This window comes from Aphelocoma coerulescens, chromosome 27, assembly GCF_041296385.1.
Source record: "Aphelocoma coerulescens isolate FSJ_1873_10779 chromosome 27, UR_Acoe_1.0, whole genome shotgun sequence".
In the NCBI taxonomy this organism is placed as follows: Eukaryota; Metazoa; Chordata; class Aves; order Passeriformes; family Corvidae; genus Aphelocoma; species Aphelocoma coerulescens.
In genome coordinates, this window is record NC_091040.1 from 4624681 (window position 1) to 4652571 (window position 27891).

The 27891-nt window shown below is 54.4% G+C and overlaps 4 protein-coding genes and 4 pseudogenes across 4 annotated transcripts; all 8 read right to left on the reverse strand.

The window, feature by feature from the left end:
- Positions 1-1148: 1148 nt before the first annotated feature.
- LOC138099118 (feather keratin Cos2-2-like) lies at positions 1149-1695 on the reverse strand. The gene is made up of 2 exons (XM_068996182.1): positions 1395-1695; positions 1149-1162 (listed from the first exon to the last, which is right to left on the reverse strand). The coding sequence occupies exons 1-2, from the start codon at positions 1693-1695 to the stop codon at positions 1149-1151; spliced, it is 315 nt and encodes a 104-aa protein (XP_068852283.1).
- Positions 1696-4144: 2449 nt separating this feature from the next.
- LOC138099400 (feather keratin Cos1-2-like) lies at positions 4145-4893 on the reverse strand (annotated as a pseudogene).
- Positions 4894-6238: 1345 nt separating this feature from the next.
- LOC138099119 (feather keratin Cos2-2-like) lies at positions 6239-6785 on the reverse strand. Its single transcript, XM_068996183.1, has 2 exons — positions 6485-6785; positions 6239-6252 (listed from the first exon to the last, which is right to left on the reverse strand). The coding sequence occupies exons 1-2, from the start codon at positions 6783-6785 to the stop codon at positions 6239-6241; spliced, it is 315 nt and encodes a 104-aa protein (XP_068852284.1).
- Positions 6786-9234: 2449 nt separating this feature from the next.
- LOC138099408 (feather keratin Cos1-2-like) lies at positions 9235-9983 on the reverse strand (annotated as a pseudogene).
- A 1345-nt stretch (positions 9984-11328) lies between these two features.
- On the reverse strand, positions 11329-11875 carry LOC138099120 (feather keratin Cos2-2-like). The gene is made up of 2 exons (XM_068996184.1): positions 11575-11875; positions 11329-11342 (listed from the first exon to the last, which is right to left on the reverse strand). The coding sequence occupies exons 1-2, from the start codon at positions 11873-11875 to the stop codon at positions 11329-11331; spliced, it is 315 nt and encodes a 104-aa protein (XP_068852285.1).
- A 2449-nt stretch (positions 11876-14324) lies between these two features.
- LOC138099407 (feather keratin Cos1-2-like) lies at positions 14325-15073 on the reverse strand (annotated as a pseudogene).
- Positions 15074-16418: 1345 nt separating this feature from the next.
- On the reverse strand, positions 16419-16965 carry LOC138099121 (feather keratin Cos2-2-like). Its single transcript, XM_068996185.1, has 2 exons — positions 16665-16965; positions 16419-16432 (listed from the first exon to the last, which is right to left on the reverse strand). Exons 1-2 carry the CDS (start codon positions 16963-16965, stop codon positions 16419-16421), a joined length of 315 nt encoding a protein of 104 aa, XP_068852286.1.
- Positions 16966-19414: 2449 nt separating this feature from the next.
- On the reverse strand, positions 19415-20175 carry LOC138099322 (feather keratin Cos1-2-like; annotated as a pseudogene).
- Between the last annotated feature and the right edge of the window lie 7716 nt (positions 20176-27891).

Sequence of the window (27891 nt, forward strand, 5' to 3'; positions counted from 1 at the left end):
TCCATGCGGGCATGTGAGGTGAACCTGTGTCATTCCTGTGGGTTTGTTTGTGGCAAAGTTCTCAGGACATCACACTTGTTCTTCTTGTACACATGCACCTCTCTCCCTCATCTCTGCGTGACAGCACGTGAGTTTTCATGTGCAGCCTGGTGTTCTGGAGCATTCGGGAAGTGGGTCAGATATGCTTTGTGGTCTTGCTTCCCCTCTAATACGTCTCCCTTTGGCCAACAGCCCATGCCCGCTTCTGCAGCTCGTTCCTGCTCTTGGCCTGGGCTGGATGACCAGCTGTCCCAAGGTTGGCCTTGGCTGCATGGATGGTGCCCACCAAGCCACTCTATCAATCCCATGTGTGCCGTGGACAGAGAAGAGAAAATAAAAGAGAAAGCAACTTGGAGCTTGTTATAAGGCAGTTTGCTAAAGCAAACGCAAAGCGTTATGCGTGTATGAGAAAAGCAGAAAAATAAATAATTTTATGTCCAACTTCCCTCAGGAAGTGATGGCTGGCCACTTCCCAGGAAGCAGGGCTTCCTCACGTGTAGTGGTTGCTCAGGAAGGCCAACTTTGTAAATAAGGCTGCAGGAATGGGCTCTGTGGGAGGAGTCCAGCGTCTCCCGCCGTGTCTGACTGAGTCACTTCCAAGGCTGTCCAAAGGGGACTCAGCGCTGCCCAACCCTGAGCACATTTGTCACTCTGGTGATGCCTCTGTGAAAGCGTATGTCATTAGAAATGGTCTGGGCTGGAAGGGAACTTAAAGATCATTTATTTCCACTCCTGCTGCCCTCAGCAGATGGGCACTGATGCCACCCACTAAACCGGGTTGATCAAAGAGCTGTCCAAACTGGCCTTGCACACTTCCACGGTTGAGGCATCCAAAACTTTTCTGGGCAATTTCCTACAGTGCCGCACCACCCTCACAGTGAGGCACATCTTTGTCGGCTCCAAGAGAACAAAGAAAATTGCACTGCCGGGATTCCAGTGCTGAGCTTCCTCCACTTTTTCCAATGGGCAAACAGGAAGAGTTGCAACAGGAAGAAGGAGAAATCAGAGGCCAAAGTTTGAATGCAAAACCAACTTTATTGTGTCTAAGGAAGAAAAGGAGGAGGCTCACAGAGGGCACCAGGAGCAGCCACTAAGATGCAGTGAGGGTGTCAATCCGGCCGGCCTGCAGAGGGAAGGAGGCCAGCAGGTCCCACTAGGGCTGGCATTGAGTGGTGCTGACAGGAAAGGAAAAGGAAGAGAAAAAAGAGAGGAGAGGAAACAATAGGCAGAAGCTCTAAATCCAGAGGCTTAAAGTTCTGTCTTCAGTCCAGCACCATGTTCTGAGGTCGTGGAGGTTCTTGCCTGAGGATGTTGGTGGCGGCAGCAGCTTTAGCAGGGACGACAACATCTTTCACCATAGCGGCTGGTGATGCAGGAGATGTCAAAGCCCCCGGAGCTGATGGGCACTCCTTCAGAGCTGAGGATGCTGCCAACGGCAGCGGAGGTGGAGGATCCCACCACGGTGTTCTGTGGGAAGGAGCTGAGGATGGGCCCGGGCAGGGTCACCAGCACAGCAGGCGGCTCAATGACGACGGTGGAGCTCTGGCACTGCCTGACACAGCACTCATTGCAGCTGTTGGCCAGCGGGCAGGGGCCGCAGGACTGGCAGCAAGGGTTGCAGGGCTGGCACTGCTGGCACTTCTCAGGGCAGGACATGTCTCGAGCCTGGCGCTGCACCTGGCACAGAGGGCAGGGAGGAAGCAGAGCACACGCACACCTGAGACACAGCCCGCAAGGCACCCCCAGCAACACAAGGCCCCTGCTGCTTGCGCAGCTGCAGCCTGTGCGGGCCCAAACTGGGGATCCTGGGCCTCAGCCCAGCACGCTCCTTCAGAGCTCAGCCAGCCCCAGCCGTGCTCCTGCCCAGCCTGGATGCAAAGAAGCACCTCAGCCCAGCCTCAGCCTCTGGCCAGAACACACGCTCTCCCCTCTGCCCACACGAGCACCATCGGAGAACACCCCAGAAGAACAAGGAGCGGCAACAAGGGCTGGAAAGCTCAACCCTGTCCTAGAGAGGGTGGAGGAGAAAGGGGCTTCCAACTCACCTGGTTCCCAAGGAGCAGGAGGTGACAGAAGTGGATGAGACAGCCACCGGTTAGGCTGCCTTTTATGCTGGCCCCACAGTGCCTCAGGGCTCAAAGTCCGTGCTGCCTGAGTGATAAATTTCCTGTGTGATCCCAATGAATGGAAAGATCTCTGGGAATGCTATGGCATGACTTGCTGGTTCCCTCTACCATGACTTTGCATTTCCTGGCCTACATCATTCCCATTCCCTCGCGGACACTTCTTCTGAGAGCTGGTATGTGAGATTCCATTTGTCCTGAGGGCAAGGATGTGTCGGTGAGCAGAAATTATGAAATTATGAATTAATTGCAGAATGTCAAGGAGGCAGGTGATGCCAGCCTGGGGCACTCTGGTGATTTATCCCTGCCAGCTTTTTTCTAATTCCTGCTGACTGGAAGGGCCTCATCTGCTCCCAGCCCTCTGCTCTTTGACTTGTCGCCCAAGGGTTCCCCGGTGTGCTTTTCCCATGGGGTAGAACCTCTTTGCCTTCCTCCTCGGCCTGCACAATCCACGAGACTCCTGTAGCACTGCTGCCTGAGCTTGTGTCCTGCTTGGAGTGCTGTGTCCCTGCTCTGGCTGGCAGCTCCCCAGCTGCTCCTGAGGCACATCCCTTGCCATGGCCTGTGCCCCATGTGCTGCCCCGCAATAATGTGCGTGGCAGCGTGGCTGTGCCCCAGTGTGTGCCAGTGCCTGCACATCCCTGTGCTTGTGCACTCGTGGGAACACCCCCTGAGAGCCTCTGGCCTACTCGGGGATCGTTGTGCACAGGGCAGAGCACTTGTGTGCAGCCCCCTGCCCGTGTGCCTGTGCACGTTTGCTGGGGTCTGTGCGTCTGGGTTCATCTCTGTGCGCACCTGGGCAGGCTGGCAATGTGTCAGTGCCCGTGTGTCTGTGTGTCTGTGTGTGTGTGCACAGCTGTGCCTGAGCTCACGTCTCAGCCCAGCCATTCCAAGCCCCGTAGGGACTTCCCTGCCCAGCAGTGCCAGCCACTCGCACACACTCAGCCCCGCGTTATCGGCAGGGACCTGGAGAGGGCCACGGCCCTCACGGCACACCGAGGACAACCCCAAAGCCAGGCCATCCCTTTGATGCTGCATCCCAACAGCCTTGGGACACTCTGCTCTTTCCCGGGGTCCTTGCTCCTGCCTCATGGAGAAAGTTGGAGGTTACCGTGTTCTGGTGGCTCTGTGGAGATGGGGGAGTCCTGTGGCCACAGTGGCCTTTGTCCTGAGCCAGGAGCTATGGGAGAAGGATGCTGTCAAAGAGCACGAGGCATGTGGAGAAAAGAGTTTGACCATGTCTGGGAAGTGGAGGCAGGAAAGTGGAAGATTTGCTCCTCTCCCACATCCAGAAGGGGAAAAAGTGGCAGCTGCCAGCACGATGGGAGGAGGGTTTTGGTTCTGTCCTCATGCTTGGTTGAGCCAGTGAAACCCCTCAGCCCTGCGTGTGTGCACAGAAGCTGGGCCGAAGGCTTATTGTGAGGAAGCTGTTTGAAGAGAGGACGTTGTGGACTATCCCCAGGCATTGCTGATTGCCATTCCCTCACCGGTGACCTTTTAACATCATCCTCTCCTGCTGGTCCCCATTTTGGAGAAGCCAGGGATGTGTTTGTCAGCTCCAACGGAAAAGGCACAAATTAAAATCCACCGTGAAGTGTCCACCCTCTGCTGTTTCCACCTTTTGCCCTGAGCTCACTGGAGGAGTTCCCACACAAGGAAGGAGAAAGCAGAGGCCCAGGTTTGGATGCAAAACAACTTTATTGAGTCTAAGGAAGAACAGGCTCACAGAGGACACCAGGAGCAGCCACTGAGGTGCAGTGGGGGTGTCCGTCTGCCTGGCCTGCAGAGGAAGGCAGGGAGGCCAACAGGTCCCAGTAGGCTGGCATTGAGTGGTGTGGACAGGAAAGGGAGGGAGGGGAAGAGAGTGGAAGAAAACAGCAGTAATCCAAGGGGTTAAATAGGTTGTTCCCAAGATCCATCTTCAGTCCAGCCCCACGTTCTGAGGTCGTGGAGGTTCTTGCTCGAGGATGTTGCCAGCAGATTTAGCAGGGGGGACAGCATCTGCTGCCATAGCCGCTGGTGATGCAGGAGATGTCAAAGCCGCCAGAGTTGATGGGCACTCCGCCAGAGCTGAGGATGCTGCCAACGGCAGCGGAGGTGGAGGATCCCACCACGGTGTTCTGTGGGAAGGAGCTGAGGATGGGCCCGGGCAGGGTCACCACCACTGGGGAGGGCTGGATGGCCACGGTGGAGCTCTGGCACTGCCTGACACAGCACTCATTGCAGCTGTTGGCCAGCGGGCAGGGGCCGCAGGGCTGGCAGCAAGGGTTGCAGGACATGGCTCGGGGTCCCAGGTGCACCTGGCACAGAGGGCAGGGAGAAGCAGAATGTTAGGACGCTTGAGAAGCAGCACTGCCCCAAGCACCCTGCAGCCAAGGCACCTCCTGGCCCACACTGCACTGCCCACCTCAAAGCCCAGGAGCCACCTCAGCCAAGTCCCAGCCTCTCTCTGCACAAGATCTTCTCCCCCCTGCCTTCTCCCAGCAGAAGCAGCTCCCAGCCCTGGGCTCTGACAGCCTCGATCAGCTGAGACCTCCAGCCAGGAAAGAGCTGGGCTGGAAGCAGGAGGAGAAGGATTGGAGGCTTCCCACTCACCTGATTCCTGAGGAGGAGGAGGAGGTGAGAGAAGTGGATGTGAGAGCAGAGACTTGGGCTGCCTTTTATAGCAGTCCTGCACTGCCTCAGGCCCAGTAGCACCTTGGTGGAAGTAATAATTTTGTGACCAGCTCATGGCAAATGTGCACCATCCCAGCTAATGGCAGGGGCTGTGTCCTGGTTTCCTGCAGTGTGGCCTTTTCATTTCCTGGCTTCTGCCGTGTGCATTCCTATGTGAAGACTTCTGTTAGGGCCGGGATGAGAGGCCCAAGTATTTCCAGGACATAAACACGTCAGAGTCGGCAGAATGCTCGCATCATGGTCTGGTGGCATTCCATGCGGGCATGTGAGGTGAACCTGTGTCATTCCTGTGGGTTTGTTTGTGGCAAAGTTCTCAGGACATCACACTTGTTCTTCTTGTACACATGCACCTCTCTCCCTCATCTCTGCGTGACAGCACGTGAGTTTTCATGTGCAGCCTGGTGTTCTGGAGCATTCGGGAAGTGGGTCAGATATGCTTTGTGGTCTTGCTTCCCCTCTAATACGTCTCCCTTTGGCCAACAGCCCATGCCCGCTTCTGCAGCTCGTTCCTGCTCTTGGCCTGGGCTGGATGACCAGCTGTCCCAAGGTTGGCCTTGGCTGCATGGATGGTGCCCACCAAGCCACTCTATCAATCCCATGTGTGCCGTGGACAGAGAAGAGAAAATAAAAGAGAAAGCAACTTGGAGCTTGTTATAAGGCAGTTTGCTAAAGCAAACGCAAAGCGTTATGCGTGTATGAGAAAAGCAGAAAAATAAATAATTTTATGTCCAACTTCCCTCAGGAAGTGATGGCTGGCCACTTCCCAGGAAGCAGGGCTTCCTCACGTGTAGTGGTTGCTCAGGAAGGCCAACTTTGTAAATAAGGCTGCAGGAATGGGCTCTGTGGGAGGAGTCCAGCGTCTCCCGCCGTGTCTGACTGAGTCACTTCCAAGGCTGTCCAAAGGGGACTCAGCGCTGCCCAACCCTGAGCACATTTGTCACTCTGGTGATGCCTCTGTGAAAGCGTATGTCATTAGAAATGGTCTGGGCTGGAAGGGAACTTAAAGATCATTTATTTCCACTCCCGCTGCCCTCAGCAGATGGGCACTGATGCCACCCACTAAACCGGGTTGATCAAAGAGCTGTCCAAACTGGCCTTGCACACTTCCACGGTTGAGGCATCCAAAACTTTTCTGGGCAATTTCCTACAGTGCCGCACCACCCTCACAGTGAGGCACATCTTTGTCGGCTCCAAGAGAACAAAGAAAATTGCACTGCCGGGATTCCAGTGCTGAGCTTCCTCCACTTTTTCCAATGGGCAAACAGGAAGAGTTGCAACAGGAAGAAGGAGAAATCAGAGGCCAAAGTTTGAATGCAAAACCAACTTTATTGTGTCTAAGGAAGAAAAGGAGGAGGCTCACAGAGGGCACCAGGAGCAGCCACTAAGATGCAGTGAGGGTGTCAATCCGGCCGGCCTGCAGAGGGAAGGAGGCCAGCAGGTCCCACTAGGGCTGGCATTGAGTGGTGCTGACAGGAAAGGAAAAGGAAGAGAAAAAAGAGAGGAGAGGAAACAATAGGCAGAAGCTCTAAATCCAGAGGCTTAAAGTTCTGTCTTCAGTCCAGCACCATGTTCTGAGGTCGTGGAGGTTCTTGCCTGAGGATGTTGGTGGCGGCAGCAGCTTTAGCAGGGACGACAACATCTTTCACCATAGCGGCTGGTGATGCAGGAGATGTCAAAGCCCCCGGAGCTGATGGGCACTCCTTCAGAGCTGAGGATGCTGCCAACGGCAGCGGAGGTGGAGGATCCCACCACGGTGTTCTGTGGGAAGGAGCTGAGGATGGGCCCGGGCAGGGTCACCAGCACAGCAGGCGGCTCAATGACGACGGTGGAGCTCTGGCACTGCCTGACACAGCACTCATTGCAGCTGTTGGCCAGCGGGCAGGGGCCGCAGGACTGGCAGCAAGGGTTGCAGGGCTGGCACTGCTGGCACTTCTCAGGGCAGGACATGTCTCGAGCCTGGCGCTGCACCTGGCACAGAGGGCAGGGAGGAAGCAGAGCACACGCACACCTGAGACACAGCCCGCAAGGCACCCCCAGCAACACAAGGCCCCTGCTGCTTGCGCAGCTGCAGCCTGTGCGGGCCCAAACTGGGGATCCTGGGCCTCAGCCCAGCACGCTCCTTCAGAGCTCAGCCAGCCCCAGCCGTGCTCCTGCCCAGCCTGGATGCAAAGAAGCACCTCAGCCCAGCCTCAGCCTCTGGCCAGAACACACGCTCTCCCCTCTGCCCACACGAGCACCATCGGAGAACACCCCAGAAGAACAAGGAGCGGCAACAAGGGCTGGAAAGCTCAACCCTGTCCTAGAGAGGGTGGAGGAGAAAGGGGCTTCCAACTCACCTGGTTCCCAAGGAGCAGGAGGTGACAGAAGTGGATGAGACAGCCACCGGTTAGGCTGCCTTTTATGCTGGCCCCACAGTGCCTCAGGGCTCAAAGTCCGTGCTGCCTGAGTGATAAATTTCCTGTGTGATCCCAATGAATGGAAAGATCTCTGGGAATGCTATGGCATGACTTGCTGGTTCCCTCTACCATGACTTTGCATTTCCTGGCCTACATCATTCCCATTCCCTCGCGGACACTTCTTCTGAGAGCTGGTATGTGAGATTCCATTTGTCCTGAGGGCAAGGATGTGTCGGTGAGCAGAAATTATGAAATTATGAATTAATTGCAGAATGTCAAGGAGGCAGGTGATGCCAGCCTGGGGCACTCTGGTGATTTATCCCTGCCAGCTTTTTTCTAATTCCTGCTGACTGGAAGGGCCTCATCTGCTCCCAGCCCTCTGCTCTTTGACTTGTCGCCCAAGGGTTCCCCGGTGTGCTTTTCCCATGGGGTAGAACCTCTTTGCGTTCCTCCTCGGCCTGCACAATCCACGAGACTCCTGTAGCACTGCTGCCTGAGCTTGTGTCCTGCTTGGAGTGCTGTGTCCCTGCTCTGGCTGGCAGCTCCCCAGCTGCTCCTGAGGCACATCCCTTGCCATGGCCTGTGCCCCATGTGCTGCCCCGCAATAATGTGCGTGGCAGCGTGGCTGTGCCCCAGTGTGTGCCAGTGCCTGCACATCCCTGTGCTTGTGCACTCGTGGGAACACCCCCTGAGAGCCTCTGGCCTACTCGGGGATCGTTGTGCACAGGGCAGAGCACTTGTGTGCAGCCCCCTGCCCGTGTGCCTGCGCACGTTTGCTGGGGTCTGTGCGTCTGGGTTCATCTCTGTGCACACCTGGGCAGGCTGGCAATGTGTCAGTGCCCGTGTGTCTGTGTGTCTGTGTGTGTGTGCACAGCTGTGCCTGAGCTCACGTCTCAGCCCAGCCATTCCAAGCCCCGTAGGGACTTCCCTGCCCAGCAGTGCCAGCCACTCGCACACACTCAGCCCCGCGTTATCGGCAGGGACCTGGAGAGGGCCACGGCCCTCACGGCACACCGAGGACAACCCCAAAGCCAGGCCATCCCTTTGATGCTGCATCCCAACAGCCTTGGGACACTCTGCTCTTTCCCGGGGTCCTTGCTCCTGCCTCATGGAGAAAGTTGGAGGTTACCGTGTTCTGGTGGCTCTGTGGAGATGGGGGAGTCCTGTGGCCACAGTGGCCTTTGTCCTGAGCCAGGAGCTATGGGAGAAGGATGCTGTCAAAGAGCACGAGGCATGTGGAGAAAAGAGTTTGACCATGTCTGGGAAGTGGAGGCAGGAAAGTGGAAGATTTGCTCCTCTCCCACATCCAGAAGGGGAAAAAGTGGCAGCTGCCAGCACGATGGGAGGAGGGTTTTGGTTCTGTCCTCATGCTTGGTTGAGCCAGTGAAACCCCTCAGCCCTGCGTGTGTGCACAGAAGCTGGGCCGAAGGCTTATTGTGAGGAAGCTGTTTGAAGAGAGGACATTGTGGACTATCCCCAGGCATTGCTGATTGCCATTCCCTCACCGGTGACCTTTTAACATCATCCTCTCCTGCTGGTCCCCATTTTGGAGAAGCCAGGGATGTGTTTGTCAGCTCCAACGGAAAAGGCACAAATTAAAATCCACCGTGAAGTGTCCACCCTCTGCTGTTTCCACCTTTTGCCCTGAGCTCACTGGAGGAGTTCCCACACAAGGAAGGAGAAAGCAGAGGCCCAGGTTTGGATGCAAAACAACTTTATTGAGTCTAAGGAAGAACAGGCTCACAGAGGACACCAGGAGCAGCCACTGAGGTGCAGTGGGGGTGTCCGTCTGCCTGGCCTGCAGAGGAAGGCAGGGAGGCCAACAGGTCCCAGTAGGCTGGCATTGAGTGGTGTGGACAGGAAAGGGAGGGAGGGGAAGAGAGTGGAAGAAAACAGCAGTAATCCAAGGGGTTAAATAGGTTGTTCCCAAGATCCATCTTCAGTCCAGCCCCACGTTCTGAGGTCGTGGAGGTTCTTGCTCGAGGATGTTGCCAGCAGATTTAGCAGGGGGGACAGCATCTGCTGCCATAGCCGCTGGTGATGCAGGAGATGTCAAAGCCGCCAGAGTTGATGGGCACTCCGCCAGAGCTGAGGATGCTGCCAACGGCAGCGGAGGTGGAGGATCCCACCACGGTGTTCTGTGGGAAGGAGCTGAGGATGGGCCCGGGCAGGGTCACCACCACTGGGGAGGGCTGGATGGCCACGGTGGAGCTCTGGCACTGCCTGACACAGCACTCATTGCAGCTGTTGGCCAGCGGGCAGGGGCCGCAGGGCTGGCAGCAAGGGTTGCAGGACATGGCTCGGGGTCCCAGGTGCACCTGGCACAGAGGGCAGGGAGAAGCAGAATGTTAGGACGCTTGAGAAGCAGCACTGCCCCAAGCACCCTGCAGCCAAGGCACCTCCTGGCCCACACTGCACTGCCCACCTCAAAGCCCAGGAGCCACCTCAGCCAAGTCCCAGCCTCTCTCTGCACAAGATCTTCTCCCCCCTGCCTTCTCCCAGCAGAAGCAGCTCCCAGCCCTGGGCTCTGACAGCCTCGATCAGCTGAGACCTCCAGCCAGGAAAGAGCTGGGCTGGAAGCAGGAGGAGAAGGATTGGAGGCTTCCCACTCACCTGATTCCTGAGGAGGAGGAGGAGGTGAGAGAAGTGGATGTGAGAGCAGAGACTTGGGCTGCCTTTTATAGCAGTCCTGCACTGCCTCAGGCCCAGTAGCACCTTGGTGGAAGTAATAATTTTGTGACCAGCTCATGGCAAATGTGCACCATCCCAGCTAATGGCAGGGGCTGTGTCCTGGTTTCCTGCAGTGTGGCCTTTTCATTTCCTGGCTTCTGCCGTGTGCGTTCCTATGTGAAGACTTCTGTTAGGGCCGGGATGAGAGGCCCAAGTATTTCCAGGACATAAACACGTCAGAGTCGGCAGAATGCTCGCATCATGGTCTGGTGGCATTCCATGCGGGCATGTGAGGTGAACCTGTGTCATTCCTGTGGGTTTGTTTGTGGCAAAGTTCTCAGGACATCACACTTGTTCTTCTTGTACACATGCACCTCTCTCCCTCATCTCTGCGTGACAGCACGTGAGTTTTCATGTGCAGCCTGGTGTTCTGGAGCATTCGGGAAGTGGGTCAGATATGCTTTGTGGTCTTGCTTCCCCTCTAATACGTCTCCCTTTGGCCAACAGCCCATGCCCGCTTCTGCAGCTCGTTCCTGCTCTTGGCCTGGGCTGGATGACCAGCTGTCCCAAGGTTGGCCTTGGCTGCATGGATGGTGCCCACCAAGCCACTCTATCAATCCCATGTGTGCCGTGGACAGAGAAGAGAAAATAAAAGAGAAAGCAACTTGGAGCTTGTTATAAGGCAGTTTGCTAAAGCAAACGCAAAGCGTTATGCGTGTATGAGAAAAGCAGAAAAATAAATAATTTTATGTCCAACTTCCCTCAGGAAGTGATGGCTGGCCACTTCCCAGGAAGCAGGGCTTCCTCACGTGTAGTGGTTGCTCAGGAAGGCCAACTTTGTAAATAAGGCTGCAGGAATGGGCTCTGTGGGAGGAGTCCAGCGTCTCCCGCCGTGTCTGACTGAGTCACTTCCAAGGCTGTCCAAAGGGGACTCAGCGCTGCCCAACCCTGAGCACATTTGTCACTCTGGTGATGCCTCTGTGAAAGCGTATGTCATTAGAAATGGTCTGGGCTGGAAGGGAACTTAAAGATCATTTATTTCCACTCCCGCTGCCCTCAGCAGATGGGCACTGATGCCACCCACTAAACCGGGTTGATCAAAGAGCTGTCCAAACTGGCCTTGCACACTTCCACGGTTGAGGCATCCAAAACTTTTCTGGGCAATTTCCTACAGTGCCGCACCACCCTCACAGTGAGGCACATCTTTGTCGGCTCCAAGAGAACAAAGAAAATTGCACTGCCGGGATTCCAGTGCTGAGCTTCCTCCACTTTTTCCAATGGGCAAACAGGAAGAGTTGCAACAGGAAGAAGGAGAAATCAGAGGCCAAAGTTTGAATGCAAAACCAACTTTATTGTGTCTAAGGAAGAAAAGGAGGAGGCTCACAGAGGGCACCAGGAGCAGCCACTAAGATGCAGTGAGGGTGTCAATCCGGCCGGCCTGCAGAGGGAAGGAGGCCAGCAGGTCCCACTAGGGCTGGCATTGAGTGGTGCTGACAGGAAAGGAAAAGGAAGAGAAAAAAGAGAGGAGAGGAAACAATAGGCAGAAGCTCTAAATCCAGAGGCTTAAAGTTCTGTCTTCAGTCCAGCACCATGTTCTGAGGTCGTGGAGGTTCTTGCCTGAGGATGTTGGTGGCGGCAGCAGCTTTAGCAGGGACGACAACATCTTTCACCATAGCGGCTGGTGATGCAGGAGATGTCAAAGCCCCCGGAGCTGATGGGCACTCCTTCAGAGCTGAGGATGCTGCCAACGGCAGCGGAGGTGGAGGATCCCACCACGGTGTTCTGTGGGAAGGAGCTGAGGATGGGCCCGGGCAGGGTCACCAGCACAGCAGGCGGCTCAATGACGACGGTGGAGCTCTGGCACTGCCTGACACAGCACTCATTGCAGCTGTTGGCCAGCGGGCAGGGGCCGCAGGACTGGCAGCAAGGGTTGCAGGGCTGGCACTGCTGGCACTTCTCAGGGCAGGACATGTCTCGAGCCTGGCGCTGCACCTGGCACAGAGGGCAGGGAGGAAGCAGAGCACACGCACACCTGAGACACAGCCCGCAAGGCACCCCCAGCAACACAAGGCCCCTGCTGCTTGCGCAGCTGCAGCCTGTGCGGGCCCAAACTGGGGATCCTGGGCCTCAGCCCAGCACGCTCCTTCAGAGCTCAGCCAGCCCCAGCCGTGCTCCTGCCCAGCCTGGATGCAAAGAAGCACCTCAGCCCAGCCTCAGCCTCTGGCCAGAACACACGCTCTCCCCTCTGCCCACACGAGCACCATCGGAGAACACCCCAGAAGAACAAGGAGCGGCAACAAGGGCTGGAAAGCTCAACCCTGTCCTAGAGAGGGTGGAGGAGAAAGGGGCTTCCAACTCACCTGGTTCCCAAGGAGCAGGAGGTGACAGAAGTGGATGAGACAGCCACCGGTTAGGCTGCCTTTTATGCTGGCCCCACAGTGCCCCAGGGCTCAAAGTCCGTGCTGCCTGAGTGATAAATTTCCTGTGTGATCCCAATGAATGGAAAGATCTCTGGGAATGCTATGGCATGACTTGCTGGTTCCCTCTACCATGACTTTGCATTTCCTGGCCTACATCATTCCCATTCCCTCGCGGACACTTCTTCTGAGAGCTGGTATGTGAGATTCCATTTGTCCTGAGGGCAAGGATGTGTCGGTGAGCAGAAATTATGAAATTATGAATTAATTGCAGAATGTCAAGGAGGCAGGTGATGCCAGCCTGGGGCACTCTGGTGATTTATCCCTGCCAGCTTTTTTCTAATTCCTGCTGACTGGAAGGGCCTCATCTGCTCCCAGCCCTCTGCTCTTTGACTTGTCGCCCAAGGGTTCCCCGGTGTGCTTTTCCCATGGGGTAGAACCTCTTTGCCTTCCTCCTCGGCCTGCACAATCCACGAGACTCCTGTAGCACTGCTGCCTGAGCTTGTGTCCTGCTTGGAGTGCTGTGTCCCTGCTCTGGCTGGCAGCTCCCCAGCTGCTCCTGAGGCACATCCCTTGCCATGGCCTGTGCCCCATGTGCTGCCCCGCAATAATGTGCGTGGCAGCGTGGCTGTGCCCCAGTGTGTGCCAGTGCCTGCACATCCCTGTGCTTGTGCACTCGTGGGAACACCCCCTGAGAGCCTCTGGCCTACTCGGGGATCGTTGTGCACAGGGCAGAGCACTTGTGTGCAGCCCCCTGCCCGTGTGCCTGCGCACGTTTGCTGGGGTCTGTGCGTCTGGGTTCATCTCTGTGCACACCTGGGCAGGCTGGCAATGTGTCAGTGCCCGTGTGTCTGTGTGTCTGTGTGTGTGTGCACAGCTGTGCCTGAGCTCACGTCTCAGCCCAGCCATTCCAAGCCCCGTAGGGACTTCCCTGCCCAGCAGTGCCAGCCACTCGCACACACTCAGCCCCGCATTATCGGCAGGGACCTGGAGAGGGCCACGGCCCTCACGGCACACCGAGGACAACCCCAAAGCCAGGCCATCCCTTTGATGCTGCATCCCAACAGCCTTGGGACACTCTGCTCTTTCCCGGGGTCCTTGCTCCTGCCTCATGGAGAAAGTTGGAGGTTACCGTGTTCTGGTGGCTCTGTGGAGATGGGGGAGTCCTGTGGCCACAGTGGCCTTTGTCCTGAGCCAGGAGCTATGGGAGAAGGATGCTGTCAAAGAGCACGAGGCATGTGGAGAAAAGAGTTTGACCATGTCTGGGAAGTGGAGGCAGGAAAGTGGAAGATTTGCTCCTCTCCCACATCCAGAAGGGGAAAAAGTGGCAGCTGCCAGCACGATGGGAGGAGGGTTTTGGTTCTGTCCTCATGCTTGGTTGAGCCAGTGAAACCCCTCAGCCCTGCGTGTGTGCACAGAAGCTGGGCCGAAGGCTTATTGTGAGGAAGCTGTTTGAAGAGAGGACATTGTGGACTATCCCCAGGCATTGCTGATTGCCATTCCCTCACCGGTGACCTTTTAACATCATCCTCTCCTGCTGGTCCCCATTTTGGAGAAGCCAGGGATGTGTTTGTCAGCTCCAACGGAAAAGGCACAAATTAAAATCCACCGTGAAGTGTCCACCCTCTGCTGTTTCCACCTTTTGCCCTGAGCTCACTGGAGGAGTTCCCACACAAGGAAGGAGAAAGCAGAGGCCCAGGTTTGGATGCAAAACAACTTTATTGAGTCTAAGGAAGAACAGGCTCACAGAGGACACCAGGAGCAGCCACTGAGGTGCAGTGGGGGTGTCCGTCTGCCTGGCCTGCAGAGGAAGGCAGGGAGGCCAACAGGTCCCAGTAGGCTGGCATTGAGTGGTGTGGACAGGAAAGGGAGGGAGGGGAAGAGAGTGGAAGAAAACAGCAGTAATCCAAGGGGTTAAATAGGTTGTTCCCAAGATCCATCTTCAGTCCAGCCCCACGTTCTGAGGTCGTGGAGGTTCTTGCTCGAGGATGTTGCCAGCAGATTTAGCAGGGGGGACAGCATCTGCTGCCATAGCCGCTGGTGATGCAGGAGATGTCAAAGCCGCCAGAGTTGATGGGCACTCCGCCAGAGCTGAGGATGCTGCCAACGGCAGCGGAGGTGGAGGATCCCACCACGGTGTTCTGTGGGAAGGAGCTGAGGATGGGCCCGGGCAGGGTCACCACCACTGGGGAGGGCTGGATGGCCACGGTGGAGCTCTGGCACTGCCTGACACAGCACTCATTGCAGCTGTTGGCCAGCGGGCAGGGGCCGCAGGGCTGGCAGCAAGGGTTGCAGGACATGGCTCGGGGTCCCAGGTGCACCTGGCACAGAGGGCAGGGAGAAGCAGAATGTTAGGACGCTTGAGAAGCAGCACTGCCCCAAGCACCCTGCAGCCAAGGCACCTCCTGGCCCACACTGCACTGCCCACCTCAAAGCCCAGGAGCCACCTCAGCCAAGTCCCAGCCTCTCTCTGCACAAGATCTTCTCCCCCCTGCCTTCTCCCAGCAGAAGCAGCTCCCAGCCCTGGGCTCTGACAGCCTCGATCAGCTGAGACCTCCAGCCAGGAAAGAGCTGGGCTGGAAGCAGGAGGAGAAGGATTGGAGGCTTCCCACTCACCTGATTCCTGAGGAGGAGGAGGAGGTGAGAGAAGTGGATGTGAGAGCAGAGACTTGGGCTGCCTTTTATAGCAGTCCTGCACTGCCTCAGGCCCAGTAGCACCTTGGTGGAAGTAATAATTTTGTGACCAGCTCATGGCAAATGTGCACCATCCCAGCTAATGGCAGGGGCTGTGTCCTGGTTTCCTGCAGTGTGGCCTTTTCATTTCCTGGCTTCTGCCGTGTGCGTTCCTATGTGAAGACTTCTGTTAGGGCCGGGATGAGAGGCCCAAGTATTTCCAGGACATAAACACGTCAGAGTCGGCAGAATGCTCGCATCATGGTCTGGTGGCATTCCATGCGGGCATGTGAGGTGAACCTGTGTCATTCCTGTGGGTTTGTTTGTGGCAAAGTTCTCAGGACATCACACTTGTTCTTCTTGTACACATGCACCTCTCTCCCTCATCTCTGCGTGACAGCACGTGAGTTTTCATGTGCAGCCTGGTGTTCTGGAGCATTCGGGAAGTGGGTCAGATATGCTTTGTGGTCTTGCTTCCCCTCTAATACGTCTCCCTTTGGCCAACAGCCCATGCCCGCTTCTGCAGCTCGTTCCTGCTCTTGGCCTGGGCTGGATGACCAGCTGTCCCAAGGTTGGCCTTGGCTGCATGGATGGTGCCCACCAAGCCACTCTATCAATCCCATGTGTGCCGTGGACAGAGAAGAGAAAATAAAAGAGAAAGCAACTTGGAGCTTGTTATAAGGCAGTTTGCTAAAGCAAACGCAAAGCGTTATGCGTGTATGAGAAAAGCAGAAAAATAAATAATTTTATGTCCAACTTCCCTCAGGAAGTGATGGCTGGCCACTTCCCAGGAAGCAGGGCTTCCTCACGTGTAGTGGTTGCTCAGGAAGGCCAACTTTGTAAATAAGGCTGCAGGAATGGGCTCTGTGGGAGGAGTCCAGCGTCTCCCGCCGTGTCTGACTGAGTCACTTCCAAGGCTGTCCAAAGGGGACTCAGCGCTGCCCAACCCTGAGCACATTTGTCACTCTGGTGATGCCTCTGTGAAAGCGTATGTCATTAGAAATGGTCTGGGCTGGAAGGGAACTTAAAGATCATTTATTTCCACTCCCGCTGCCCTCAGCAGATGGGCACTGATGCCACCCACTAAACCGGGTTGATCAAAGAGCTGTCCAAACAGGCCTTGCACACTTCCACGGTTGAGGCATCCAAAACTTTTCTGGGCAATTTCCTACAGTGCCGCACCACCCTCACAGTGAGGCACATCTTTGTCGGCTCCAAGAGAACAAAGAAAATTGCACTGCCGGGATTCCAGTGCTGAGCTTCCTCCACTTTTTCCAATGGGCAAACAGGAAGAGTTGCAACAGGAAGAAGGAGAAATCAGAGGCCAAAGTTTGAATGCAAAACCAACTTTATTGTGTCTAAGGAAGAAAAGGAGGAGGCTCACAGAGGGCACCAGGAGCAGCCACTAAGATGCAGTGAGGGTGTCAATCCGGCCGGCCTGCAGAGGGAAGGAGGCCAGCAGGTCCCACTAGGGCTGGCATTGAGTGGTGCTGACAGGAAAGGAAAAGGAAGAGAAAAAAGAGAGGAGAGGAAACAATAGGCAGAAGCTCTAAATCCAGAGGCTTAAAGTTCTGTCTTCAGTCCAGCACCATGTTCTGAGGTCGTGGAGGTTCTTGCCTGAGGATGTTGGTGGCGGCAGCAGCTTTAGCAGGGACGACAACATCTTTCACCATAGCGGCTGGTGATGCAGGAGATGTCAAAGCCCCCGGAGCTGATGGGCACTCCTTCAGAGCTGAGGATGCTGCCAACGGCAGCGGAGGTGGAGGATCCCACCACGGTGTTCTGTGGGAAGGAGCTGAGGATGGGCCCGGGCAGGGTCACCAGCACAGCAGGCGGCTCAATGACGACGGTGGAGCTCTGGCACTGCCTGACACAGCACTCATTGCAGCTGCTGGCCAGCGGGCAGGGGCCGCAGGACTGGCAGCAAGGGTTGCAGGGCTGGCACTGCTGGCACTTCTCAGGGCAGGACATGTCTCGAGCCTGGCGCTGCACCTGGCACAGAGGGCAGGGAGGAAGCAGAGCACACGCACACCTGAGACACAGCCCGCAAGGCACCCCCAGCAACACAAGGCCCCTGCTGCTTGCGCAGCTGCAGCCTGTGCGGGCCCAAACTGGGGATCCTGGGCCTCAGCCCAGCACGCTCCTTCAGAGCTCAGCCAGCCCCAGCCGTGCTCCTGCCCAGCCTGGATGCAAAGAAGCACCTCAGCCCAGCCTCAGCCTCTGGCCAGAACACACGCTCTCCCCTCTGCCCACACGAGCACCATCGGAGAACACCCCAGAAGAACAAGGAGCGGCAACAAGGGCTGGAAAGCTCAACCCTGTCCTAGAGAGGGTGGAGGAGAAAGGGGCTTCCAACTCACCTGGTTCCCAAGGAGCAGGAGGTGACAGAAGTGGATGAGACAGCCACCGGTTAGGCTGCCTTTTATGCTGGCCCCACAGTGCCTCAGGGCTCAAAGTCCGTGCTGCCTGAGTGATAAATTTCCTGTGTGATCCCAATGAATGGAAAGATCTGTGGGAATGCTATGGCATGACTTGCTGGTTCCCTCTACCATGACTTTGCATTTCCTGGCCTACATCATTCCCATTCCCTCGCGGACACTTCTTCTGAGAGCTGGTATGTGAGATTCCATTTGTCCTGAGGGCAAGGATGTGTCGGTGAGCAGAAATTATGAAATTATGAATTAATTGCAGAATGTCAAGGAGGCAGGTGATGCCAGCCTGGGGCACTCTGGTGATTTATCCCTGCCAGCTTTTTTCTAATTCCTGCTGACTGGAAGGGCCTCATCTGCTCCCAGCCCTCTGCTCTTTGACTTGTCGCCCAAGGGTTCCCCGGTGTGCTTTTCCCATGGGGTAGAACCTCTTTGCCTTCCTCCTCGGCCTGCACAATCCACGAGACTCCTGTAGCACTGCTGCCTGAGCTTGTGTCCTGCTTGGAGTGCTGTGTCCCTGCTCTGGCTGGCAGCTCCCCAGCTGCTCCTGAGGCACATCCCTTGCCATGGCCTGTGCCCCATGTGCTGCCCCGCAATAATGTGCGTGGCAGCGTGGCTGTGCCCCAGTGTGTGCCAGTGCCTGCACATCCCTGTGCTTGTGCACTCGTGGGAACACCCCCTGAGAGCCTCTGGCCTACTCGGGGATCGTTGTGCACAGGGCAGAGCACTTGTGTGCAGCCCCCTGCCCGTGTGCCTGCGCACGTTTGCTGGGGTCTGTGCGTCTGGCTTCATCTCTGTGCACACCTGGGCAGGCTGGCAATGTGTCAGTGCCCGTGTGTCTGTGTGTCTGTGTGTGTGTGCACAGCTGTGCCTGAGCTCACGTCTCAGCCCAGCCATTCCAAGCCCCGTAGGGACTTCCCTGCCCAGCAGTGCCAGCCACTCGCACACACTCAGCCCCGCATTATCGGCAGGGACCTGGAGAGGGCCACGGCCCTCACGGCACACCGAGGACAACCCCAAAGCCAGGCCATCCCTTTGATGCTGCATCCCAACAGCCTTGGGACACTCTGCTCTTTCCCGGGGTCCTTGCTCCTGCCTCATGGAGAAAGTTGGAGGTTACCGTGTTCTGGTGGCTCTGTGGAGATGGGGGAGTCCTGTGGCCACAGTGGCCTTTGTCCTGAGCCAGGAGCTATGGGAGAAGGATGCTGTCAAAGAGCACGAGGCATGTGGAGAAAAGAGTTTGACCATGTCTGGGAAGTGGAGGCAGGAAGGTGGAAGATTTGCTCCTCTCCCACATCCAGAAGGGGAAAAAGTGGCAGCTGCCAGCACGATGGGAGGAGGGTTTTGGTTCTGTCCTCATGCTTGGTTGAGCCAGTGAAACCCCTCAGCCCTGCGTGTGTGCACAGAAGCTGGGCCGAAGGCTTATTGTGAGGAAGCTGTTTGAAGAGAGGACGTTGTGGACTATCCCCAGGCATTGCTGATTGCCATTCCCTCACCGGTGACCTTTTAACATCATCCTCTCCTGCTGGTCCCCATTTTGGAGAAGCCAGGGATGTGTTTGTCAGCTCCAACGGAAAAGGCACAAATTAAAATCCACCGTGAAGTGTCCACCCTCTGCTGTTTCCACCTTTTGCCCTGAGCTCACTGGAGGAGTTCCCACACAAGGAAGGAGAAAGCAGAGGCCCAGGTTTGGATGCAAAACAACTTTATTGAGTCTAAGGAAGAACAGGCTCACAGAGGACACCAGGAGCAGCCACTGAGGTGCAGTGGGGGTGTCCGTCTGCCTGGCCTGCAGAGGAAGGCAGGGAGGCCAACAGGTCCCAGTAGGCTGGCATTGAGTGGTGTGGACAGGAAAGGGAGGGAGGGGAAGAGAGTGGAAGAAAACAGCAGTAATCCAAGGGGTTAAATAGGTTGTTCCCAAGATCCATCTTCAGTCCAGCCCCACGTTCTGAGGTCGTGGAGGTTCTTGCTCGAGGATGTTGCCAGCAGATTTAGCAGGGGGGACAGCATCTGCTGCCATAGCCGCTGGTGATGCAGGAGATGTCAAAGCCGCCAGAGTTGATGGGCACTCCGCCAGAGCTGAGGATGCTGCCAACGGCAGCGGAGGTGGAGGATCCCACCACGGTGTTCTGTGGGAAGGAGCTGAGGATGGGCCCGGGCAGGGTCACCACCACTGGGGAGGGCTGGATGGCCACGGTGGAGCTCTGGCACTGCCTGACACAGCACTCATTGCAGCTGTTGGCCAGCGGGCAGGGGCCGCAGGGCTGGCAGCAAGGGTTGCAGGGCTGGCAGCAGGACATGGCTCGGGGTCCCAGGTGCACCTGGCACAGAGGGCAGGGAGAAGCAGAATGTTAGGACGCTTGAGAAGCAGCACTGCCCCAAGCACCCTGCAGCCAAGGCACCTCCTGGCCCACACTGCACTGCCCACCTCAAAGCCCAGGAGCCACCTCAGCCAAGTCCCAGCCTCTCTCTGCACAAGATCTTCTCCCCCCTGCCTTCTCCCAGCAGAAGCAGCTCCCAGCCCTGGGCTCTGACAGCCCCGATCAGCTGAGACCTCCAGCCAGGAAAGAGCTGGGCTGGAAGCAGGAGGAGAAGGATTGGAGGCTTCCCACTCACCTGATTCCTGAGGAGGAGGAGGAGGTGAGAGAAGTGGATGTGAGAGCAGAGACTTGGGCTGCCTTTTATAGCAGTCCTGCACTGCCTCAGGCCCAGTAGCACCTTGGTGGAAGTAATAATTTTGTGACCAGCTCATGGCAAATGTGCACCATCCCAGCTAATGGCAGGGGCTGTGTCCTGGTTTCCTGCACTGCCTCCTTTTGATTTACTGTCTAATTCCATGTGTTTTCCTATATGAAAGATTGTTTTAGTGATGGAATGAGCAGCCCAAATATTTCCAGGAGATAAACACCTCAGCTTCGTCAGAATGCTCAGATGATGGCATTCCATGTGGTCAATTGATGTGAACCTGTGTCACATCTGCGTGGGTTTTTGTGCTAAAATTGTCATGAAATGTACACTGCTCTCAGTCCTCTCCACCTACATGCCAAGTACTGCCATGTGAGGGGACATTAAGCATCCTTTTCTGGTTTTCTCCCCCGCTCTCTGTGACAGTCAGTCATTGCTGCACTAACCTTATTGCTACACAAACATTGCTCTCAGGAAAATTTCGCTGGTCTCGTTTGCCTCATCCTCTGACTGTGCAGTCTCTGTTGGTCCTCTGTGAACACCATCAGTGTGTCTGTTACCTGAGTCCTCTCCTGTCAGAGTTGCTCCCAACATGTCCTCAGCAGAGTTCTGAGTTGCTGGTATTTTTCTGGCCTTCTATGATTATACAGTTTTGCTTGGCTCCATCCAGCCATGCATGAGCACACGAGTCAGTCTGTTGCTTGTGTGTGTGTGTGTGTGTGTGTGCATGTGTGTGTGTGCATGTGTGCGTGTGAACCTCATCATGGGGGCACATGAAGATTCTCACAGTTGGTCCCTGGATACCTGGATATCCAGAGTAGCTGGATACCTTTGCCAGAAGAAGCCAATCTACAGCTGAATGGTGCTTGCAGAGAAGTATCCAGAGAACTGAAATGAAGCCTCTGCCTCCTGCATCCTCCATTTCTTGCTTTATGTTCAGGAAAAAAGGCCAAGAATGTCTTCCCCCCTCTGCAGATTTTTATCCCTTAATCGAAAATTGAAGGAGGGGATGATGGCTTGAAGTTCTAAATACAATGTCCCAAAGCTCTGTCTTCTGACCAGCACCATGTTCTGAGGTCTTGGAGGTTCTTGCTCAGGGACGCTCCCAGCAGCTTTATCACCTTTTCGGGCAGGGGTCTTCTGTGATTAAAAATCATTTCACGTCCAGAGGGATTGAGAAAGTAAAAGTTCAGCAAGCACACCCTGTGCAATCATTGGGCAATATTTATACCCCTTTGGGAGTCTGATAAAGGTGTATTGTCTTCACTTCCAGGCAAGTGTGAATTGCCATGTCATGTTCCCAGCATGGAATAACAAACCATTTCTTTTACACCCCCAGCTGCCATCCGTGAATGGGAGGCTCTCTGAATTTGAGTTAGCAGGTGCACAGCAGCAGTTAAAGATGCAGTACGGGCATGATACCAAAATCATTCAGATATAAACCTTCTAACACAATTTTGAGTATTAGAAAGCAGGCATTCTTTATTGCAGCACTAGGCACTCAGAGGATCCTTCCTCTAATCAAGTGCACCAAATGTAGGGTAAACAGAATTTTTATCATACACACTGATTACATATTCATTTGCTATCCCTGCTTACTTGATATATATGCATTACTTTATTTTACATAGTCACACCCCTTATAGCGAGTCCTTATTTGGTCTTTTGGGGTCTTCTTCAGTGGCCATCAAGGTCTGGTGTCCCAAAATTTTTAGGGGGCTGTTCCTTGACCTCAGCTTTTGAGTAATGCACAATACCATTGTTTCGCATGACTTCTGTTTTGTCAGCCGTATCTAATTCTCCAAGGCTACATTGTTCCGTTAATTTGGTAAGAGTAAAATGCTGTTCTGCTCTACAGTTCTTATCAGGCATTCAAACACTTGGCCTTGACTTCAGGGCCTCAGGGAGCAGAGGGGAACTCCAGCGTCACCTGGCATCACCACACCGGGAAACCACCCACTGTCTCTGCACTTGAAGGATTTTCATTAAAAGCAAGCTTTCTGGCAAAATGATTTGGCCTTTCCCAGATGCAGCCCTTCATCTGCAGAAGCTGCAGCTGCCTGCTCTGACTCCTGCCAAGTTCAGCTGTTTGCTATCAGTGTTTCCAGGCAACCTGCAGCCTTCCTTTCCCCAGAAACTTATTCCTGGAAAGACCACCATGTACATCTGAACCCAGTCCCTAAGCCAGTTCCCTCACTCCTGCTCCCTCCATGCCCTGGAATCAGTTTTACCCCATCTGGCTACTAGTGAGAATTTCCTGAGCGGGTGCAAGGCCATATTCAAACTGACTGATTTCAGAGGTAGATAGAAAAGTTTTATCCCTTCCCCCTGTGTCTCCTGGACTTTCCATCCCTCCTGCTGCAGCCTGAACATGTGATCCTGAGAGCTGTTGTGCTGAATTGAAACTTTGCAGCTCCTGCTCACTGCACTAGCAGAGACCACTAGACAGTAGACTAGTAAAGGAGTGCTCCAAGCTGAATATTTTTTGGCATTTACTGGAAAGGACAGATGGAAATGCTGTCCCTGATGCACCCCAGGACACCACTGGCCTTCCTGGCTTCCAAGTTATGCTGTTGATATCCAACTTGTCATTGACCAGGACCCCCAGATCCCTTTCTGCAGTGCTGTTCTCCAGCGTCTCATTCCCAAGTCTGTCTGTACATCTAGGGGTGCCCCATCGCAGGTGCAGAATACAGAACTTGTCTTTGTTAAACTTCATAGAGCTGGTGATTTCCCTGCCCTCTAATTTTTCTGGGTAAGAAGGTGAAGGGTGATGGCTGGCTGGAGTGAACTGGTGCTGTGCCTTCAGAAGGGCTGTACTGGGTTTCCATGGCTCCTGTTAAAAAACAGTGCAGAACTGAGAGCTGTGGAAGAATTTCTGCATGAGAAGTAAAAAAAAAAAAATCCACTGCATGGACTCTCATCCTCTGTTTCCTCCATCTTTTTTCCTGAGCAGACTGGAAGTGTTGTCAGAGAATGAAGGATGACTCAGAGCCCCAGGCTTGGATGCAAAGCAACTTTATTGAGTCTAAAGAAGAAAAGAAATTCACTCACGGAGAGCACCAGGGGCAGCCACTGCAGTGGAGTTCCTGGAGGGTGTGCATCTGCCTGCCCTGCAGAGGGAGGGAGGTCAACAGGTCTCCAGTAGACTGGCCTGGGGAGACACAGACTGAAAAAGGAAGAGAGAGGGGAAGGAAGGCAGGAAGGAAGGCAGGCAGGAAGGAAGGAAGGGAGGGAGGGAGGGAGGGAGGGAGGGAGGAAGAAAGAGAAACACCCCAGCAGCTGGTTCAACACTGAAATCAGGACTGAGATCTCACCCATTGGATCAACACTGAAACTGGAATTGACATCGTATTGATGCCATGAAGATTTTTGCCTTTTCTTTTATACCCCTGTTATACCTTTTTACAACTTCTGTATTCCTAGTGCTTTTTTCCTACATTCTTGGACTTGTTTGTCAAGCTGAGAGACTCAACATTTTAGAAGCTTCGTAGCCAGGGATCAGTGTGCCCCAGACCCCAAGGTCCTCTCCAGAACACATTCTGTAAACCAAGATAGAACCATCCAGGGGAAGGTTCCTTGGGGAGGGGGGCTCACTTGAGCCTCTCATTGGGGAATCTTTGATAGATACACTAATTAGTAAAACCTATAATGTTATACCCAATGTTGGGGGGGGAGAGACACACACACACTGGGGTGGGGTGCATCTCAATGCATATGACCTGGACGTGTGCACCTAAGGATCCTTAAAATAAATACCAAGGTAAAATCCCTTTTCCCCTTCTAACCGTGTGTGACTCTTGATTTTAAGACCAGGAAAAGGCATCAGTTGCTGGTGACCACGAAGGGACCCTAAAGACCTTGAAACTCGCAGTCTTGGGTTGGAAGACATCTTGCTTTGCCCCTCTCTTTGCCAGCAAATTACAGAGGGGCCGAAGCAACAATCTAAGACTGTGACCAGGACTTTAGGACGCAGCATGGAAAGGCATCAGTATCAGCTGGATGGAAGCTGGAACCAGAGCTGGTGATCTCTTTTTATCTCTCTTTCCCTCTCTTTTTCCCTCTCTTTCTTTCTCTCTCTCTCCCCCTCATTAATTCATCTTTCCCACTTTAATTTGTCTCCTCCCTTTCACCAAGCCCCTTAATCCAAAACACACTGCCATGTGCTAATATAGTAGGTCTGGGACTACTATAACATACCAATTTCAACACCAAGTGTGTAATTTACTAATAAAACGTTCTGATTGTTCATGAACCTTCTGACTTCTGCCATTCCTTTTAACCATGAGCATTTAAGAATCTTGAGTGTTTCCTTCACCTCAACGGTGTGACCCCACAGTCTTCTCAACTTGACTGGCAGACACTGATCCCAGCTTCTGCATCACCTCAGCCCTGCATGTCTGGACAGCAGCTGAGTCCTGCCAGGTGCTGAAGGATTCTATGAGCTACCTATCTCATCTGCCTTTGACCACATGTGCTGCTCATGGACCCTAGACCGGGTAGTGAAGGGAGGAGAAGGAGGAGATGAGGCTGTGGACTGTTCCCAGACATTGCTGTTTCCCTTTCTCATTCCTGCAACTCTTTGGAGCCATCTTTTCCCTGTTTGCCAGTGGCTGTGAAGTAGCCAGGGATGTTCTTCATCAGCTTCAATGGAAAAGGCACAAAGTAAAATCCACGATAGGGAGTCCCATGCTCTGTCCCTCCACCTTTTACCCTGAGCAGACTGGAAGAGATGCCAAAAGGAAGACGTGGAAGCCAAGGTTTGGATGCAAAATAACTTTATTGAGTCAAAAGAAGAAAAGGAGATGGCTCACAGAGGGCACGTGGAGGAGCCACTAAGATGCAATGGAGCTCCTGCAGAGTGTCCACCTGCCTGCCTGAAAGAGGGACGGAGTGCAACATGTCCCCACTAGACTGGTCTGGGAAGACACAGACAGCAAATAAAGAGAGAGGGAAGAGAGTAAAAAAAGGGAAAAGTAGCCTGCAGCTCTAAATACAATGTCCCAAAGCTCCATCTCTACCCAGAACCAGGTTCAGACATCATGGAGGTTCTTGCCCAAGGACGTTGCCAGCAGATTTAGCAGGGACGACATCTGTTGCCACCATAGCAGTTGGTGATGCAGGAGAGGTCAAAGCCTCCAGAGTTGATGGGCACTCCATCACAGCTGAGGATGCTGCCAACAGCAGCGGAGGTGGAGGATCCCACCACGGTGTTCTGTGGGAAGGAGCTGAGGATGGGCCCGGGCAGGGTCACCACCACTGGGGAGGGCTGGATGGCCACGGTGGAGCTCTGGCACTGCCTGACACAGCACTCATTGCAGCTGTTGGCCAGCGGGCAGGGGCCGCAGGGCTGGCAGCAAGGGTTGCAGGGCTGGCAGCAGGACATGGCTCGGGGTCCCAGGTGCACCTGGCACAGAGGGCAGGGAGAAGCAGAATGTTAGGACACTTGAGAAGCAGCACTGCCCCAAGCACCCTGCAGCCAAGGCACCTCCTGGCCCACACTGCACTGCCCACCTCAAAGCCCAGGAGCCACCTCAGCCAAGTCCCAGCCTCTCTCTGCACAAGATCTTCTCCCCCCTGCCTTCTCCCAGCAGAAGCAGCTCCCAGCCCTGGGCTCTGACAGCCCCGATCAGCTGAGACCTCCAGCCAGGAAAGAGCTGGGCTGGAAGCAGGAGGAGAAGGAGGAGAAGGATTGGAGGCTTCCCACTCACCTGATTCCTGAGGAGGAGGAGGAGGTGAGAGAAGTGGATGTGAGAGCAGAGACTTGGGCTGCCTTTTATAGCAGTCCTGCACTGCCTCAGGCCCAGTAGCACCTTGGTGGAAGTAATAATTTTGTGACCAGCTCTTGGCAAATGTGCACCATCCCAGCTAATGGCAGGGGCTGTCTCCATGTTTCCTGCAGTGCGGCCTTTTCATTTCCTGGCACGTGCCGTATTCTTTCCTGCTTGAGGGTTTTTGTAAGTGCCGGGAGGACAAGCCCAAGTATTTCCGGGATGTAAACACATCAGCACAGGCAGAATGCTCAGATCAAGGGCTGGTGGCATTCCATGTGGTCAGCTGATGCGAACCTTTGTCATTCCTGTGGGTTTGTTTGTGGCAAAGTTGCCAGGAAATGGGCACCACTCTTGTGCTTCTTGCCCAAGGACTGCCATGTGAGGGCACATGCTGTGTCAGCAGAAGCCCCAGCTGCTGAATTTTTCCTGTCCTTAAGTGAATGCAGATTTTTCTCAGAGTGGTTCCAGGCAGACCGCTGAATTGAAGTCCCTGAATTGATTATCTTCTGCCGGAGTGTTGCTGGTGACTGGGATGGGACACAGATTCCTCCTCTGCAGACCAATGCCGGATGCACTTGTACAGCTCATCTGCCTGGTGCTGAGTGAGGAAGTGGCTGCATCTCACAGCAAATGGGTGTTGGACTGAAGGGACTGGGGCCTGAGTTGTGCTCTGTTGTGAGATGTAGAACAGACTCTCTGTGTGGTACAGGGGAAGTCAAATATCTTTGAGTTAAAGTCCTTTTGTGTTCAAGCACCAGGACCTCCATACCCCCCAAAAAATTGAGTCTGCATGCGTAACAACTGTGTCTGGAAAGATAGGAAGGTGTAATTTTTTAGGCAAACTGCCAAGATCCTCATGCTTTTTTATGATCAGGTCTGTTAAACTCGATCTTTGCCCAAAAAAATAACTGTTTTGTACTGACTGCAGGTTCTCATTCTACACCCCCCTGTGCTGCTTAAACATGGAGGAAATAGAAGAGAACCAGAGATGAGGAAGAGCAGTCGCATCTGTGAAAAAGAGTTGGAGATGGAGTGAAGTTATTTTAGTGGTTTTTTGCACAATCTTGCTCTGTTTTGTTTGTAAAGTGCAGAATGAATATTCCCCAAGTCAAGCCTTGTTTTTTCTGTGCTGGTGATTGATAAGTAATCCCTCTGCCTTTACCTCAACCCACAACTTTTTCTCCTTTTTTCTGAGAGGGAAATACCTCTTCCCCTCAGAGAAGACAGTCACTGCTCTTCCATCACAGCCTTGCAGTGCTCAGTGCAGCCCCAGATGTTCATTGCACACATTTGCAGTGCTGAGGCATCTTGCAGATGGCACATTCCCAACTCTTGTCACACAGAGCACCTCTGGGAGAGGAAAGGTTATTCACATGGGCTGGCAAGATGACACAGACAAGCCACTGCCAGTTCCTGCCATGGTACAGGAGAGAGCACCAGTCAGAACAGCCCTTGCTCTCCCTTTGCAGGTCACTGCAAATGCAATCCCATCCTGGGACAGTTCCATGGCACAAGCTCTCTCACCACCATCTCCTTTTCCCTGAGTCAATAACCCCAGCCCCTCACAGGAAGAGAATCTTTTTCCAGTCTCTGGGTGCATGAGGGAAATTGGGATGCCAGGGGAGAACTGAGGCCCTTCCTGCAGAGCTCAGCCTTGCACCGAAGGGGCTCCTGCCTGGATGACAACACAGGAGAACTGTACTTTGCCTCTACCCCTCTCTCCCACCTCTCCTGAAGCCTGGAGCTCATTGGGAACAGTCTTTAGTGCTTGAACCTCAGAAATTTGGGACTACAAAGACAGTTGAGATCTTCTGAAAGACCTGTCTGGGAAACATACAGAGCGGATTAGCCATGAGAGAGGGTCAGTGAAGGATAGATGGTTGGGAAAAGAAAAAAATAGAGCTGAGGTGGGGAACATTTGTTTTAAGATACTGACAAGGAAAAACTTGAGCAGGATGTTGAGAAACAGCAAAAAAAAAAAAAAAAAACCACCACCCCCTTTCCCCCAA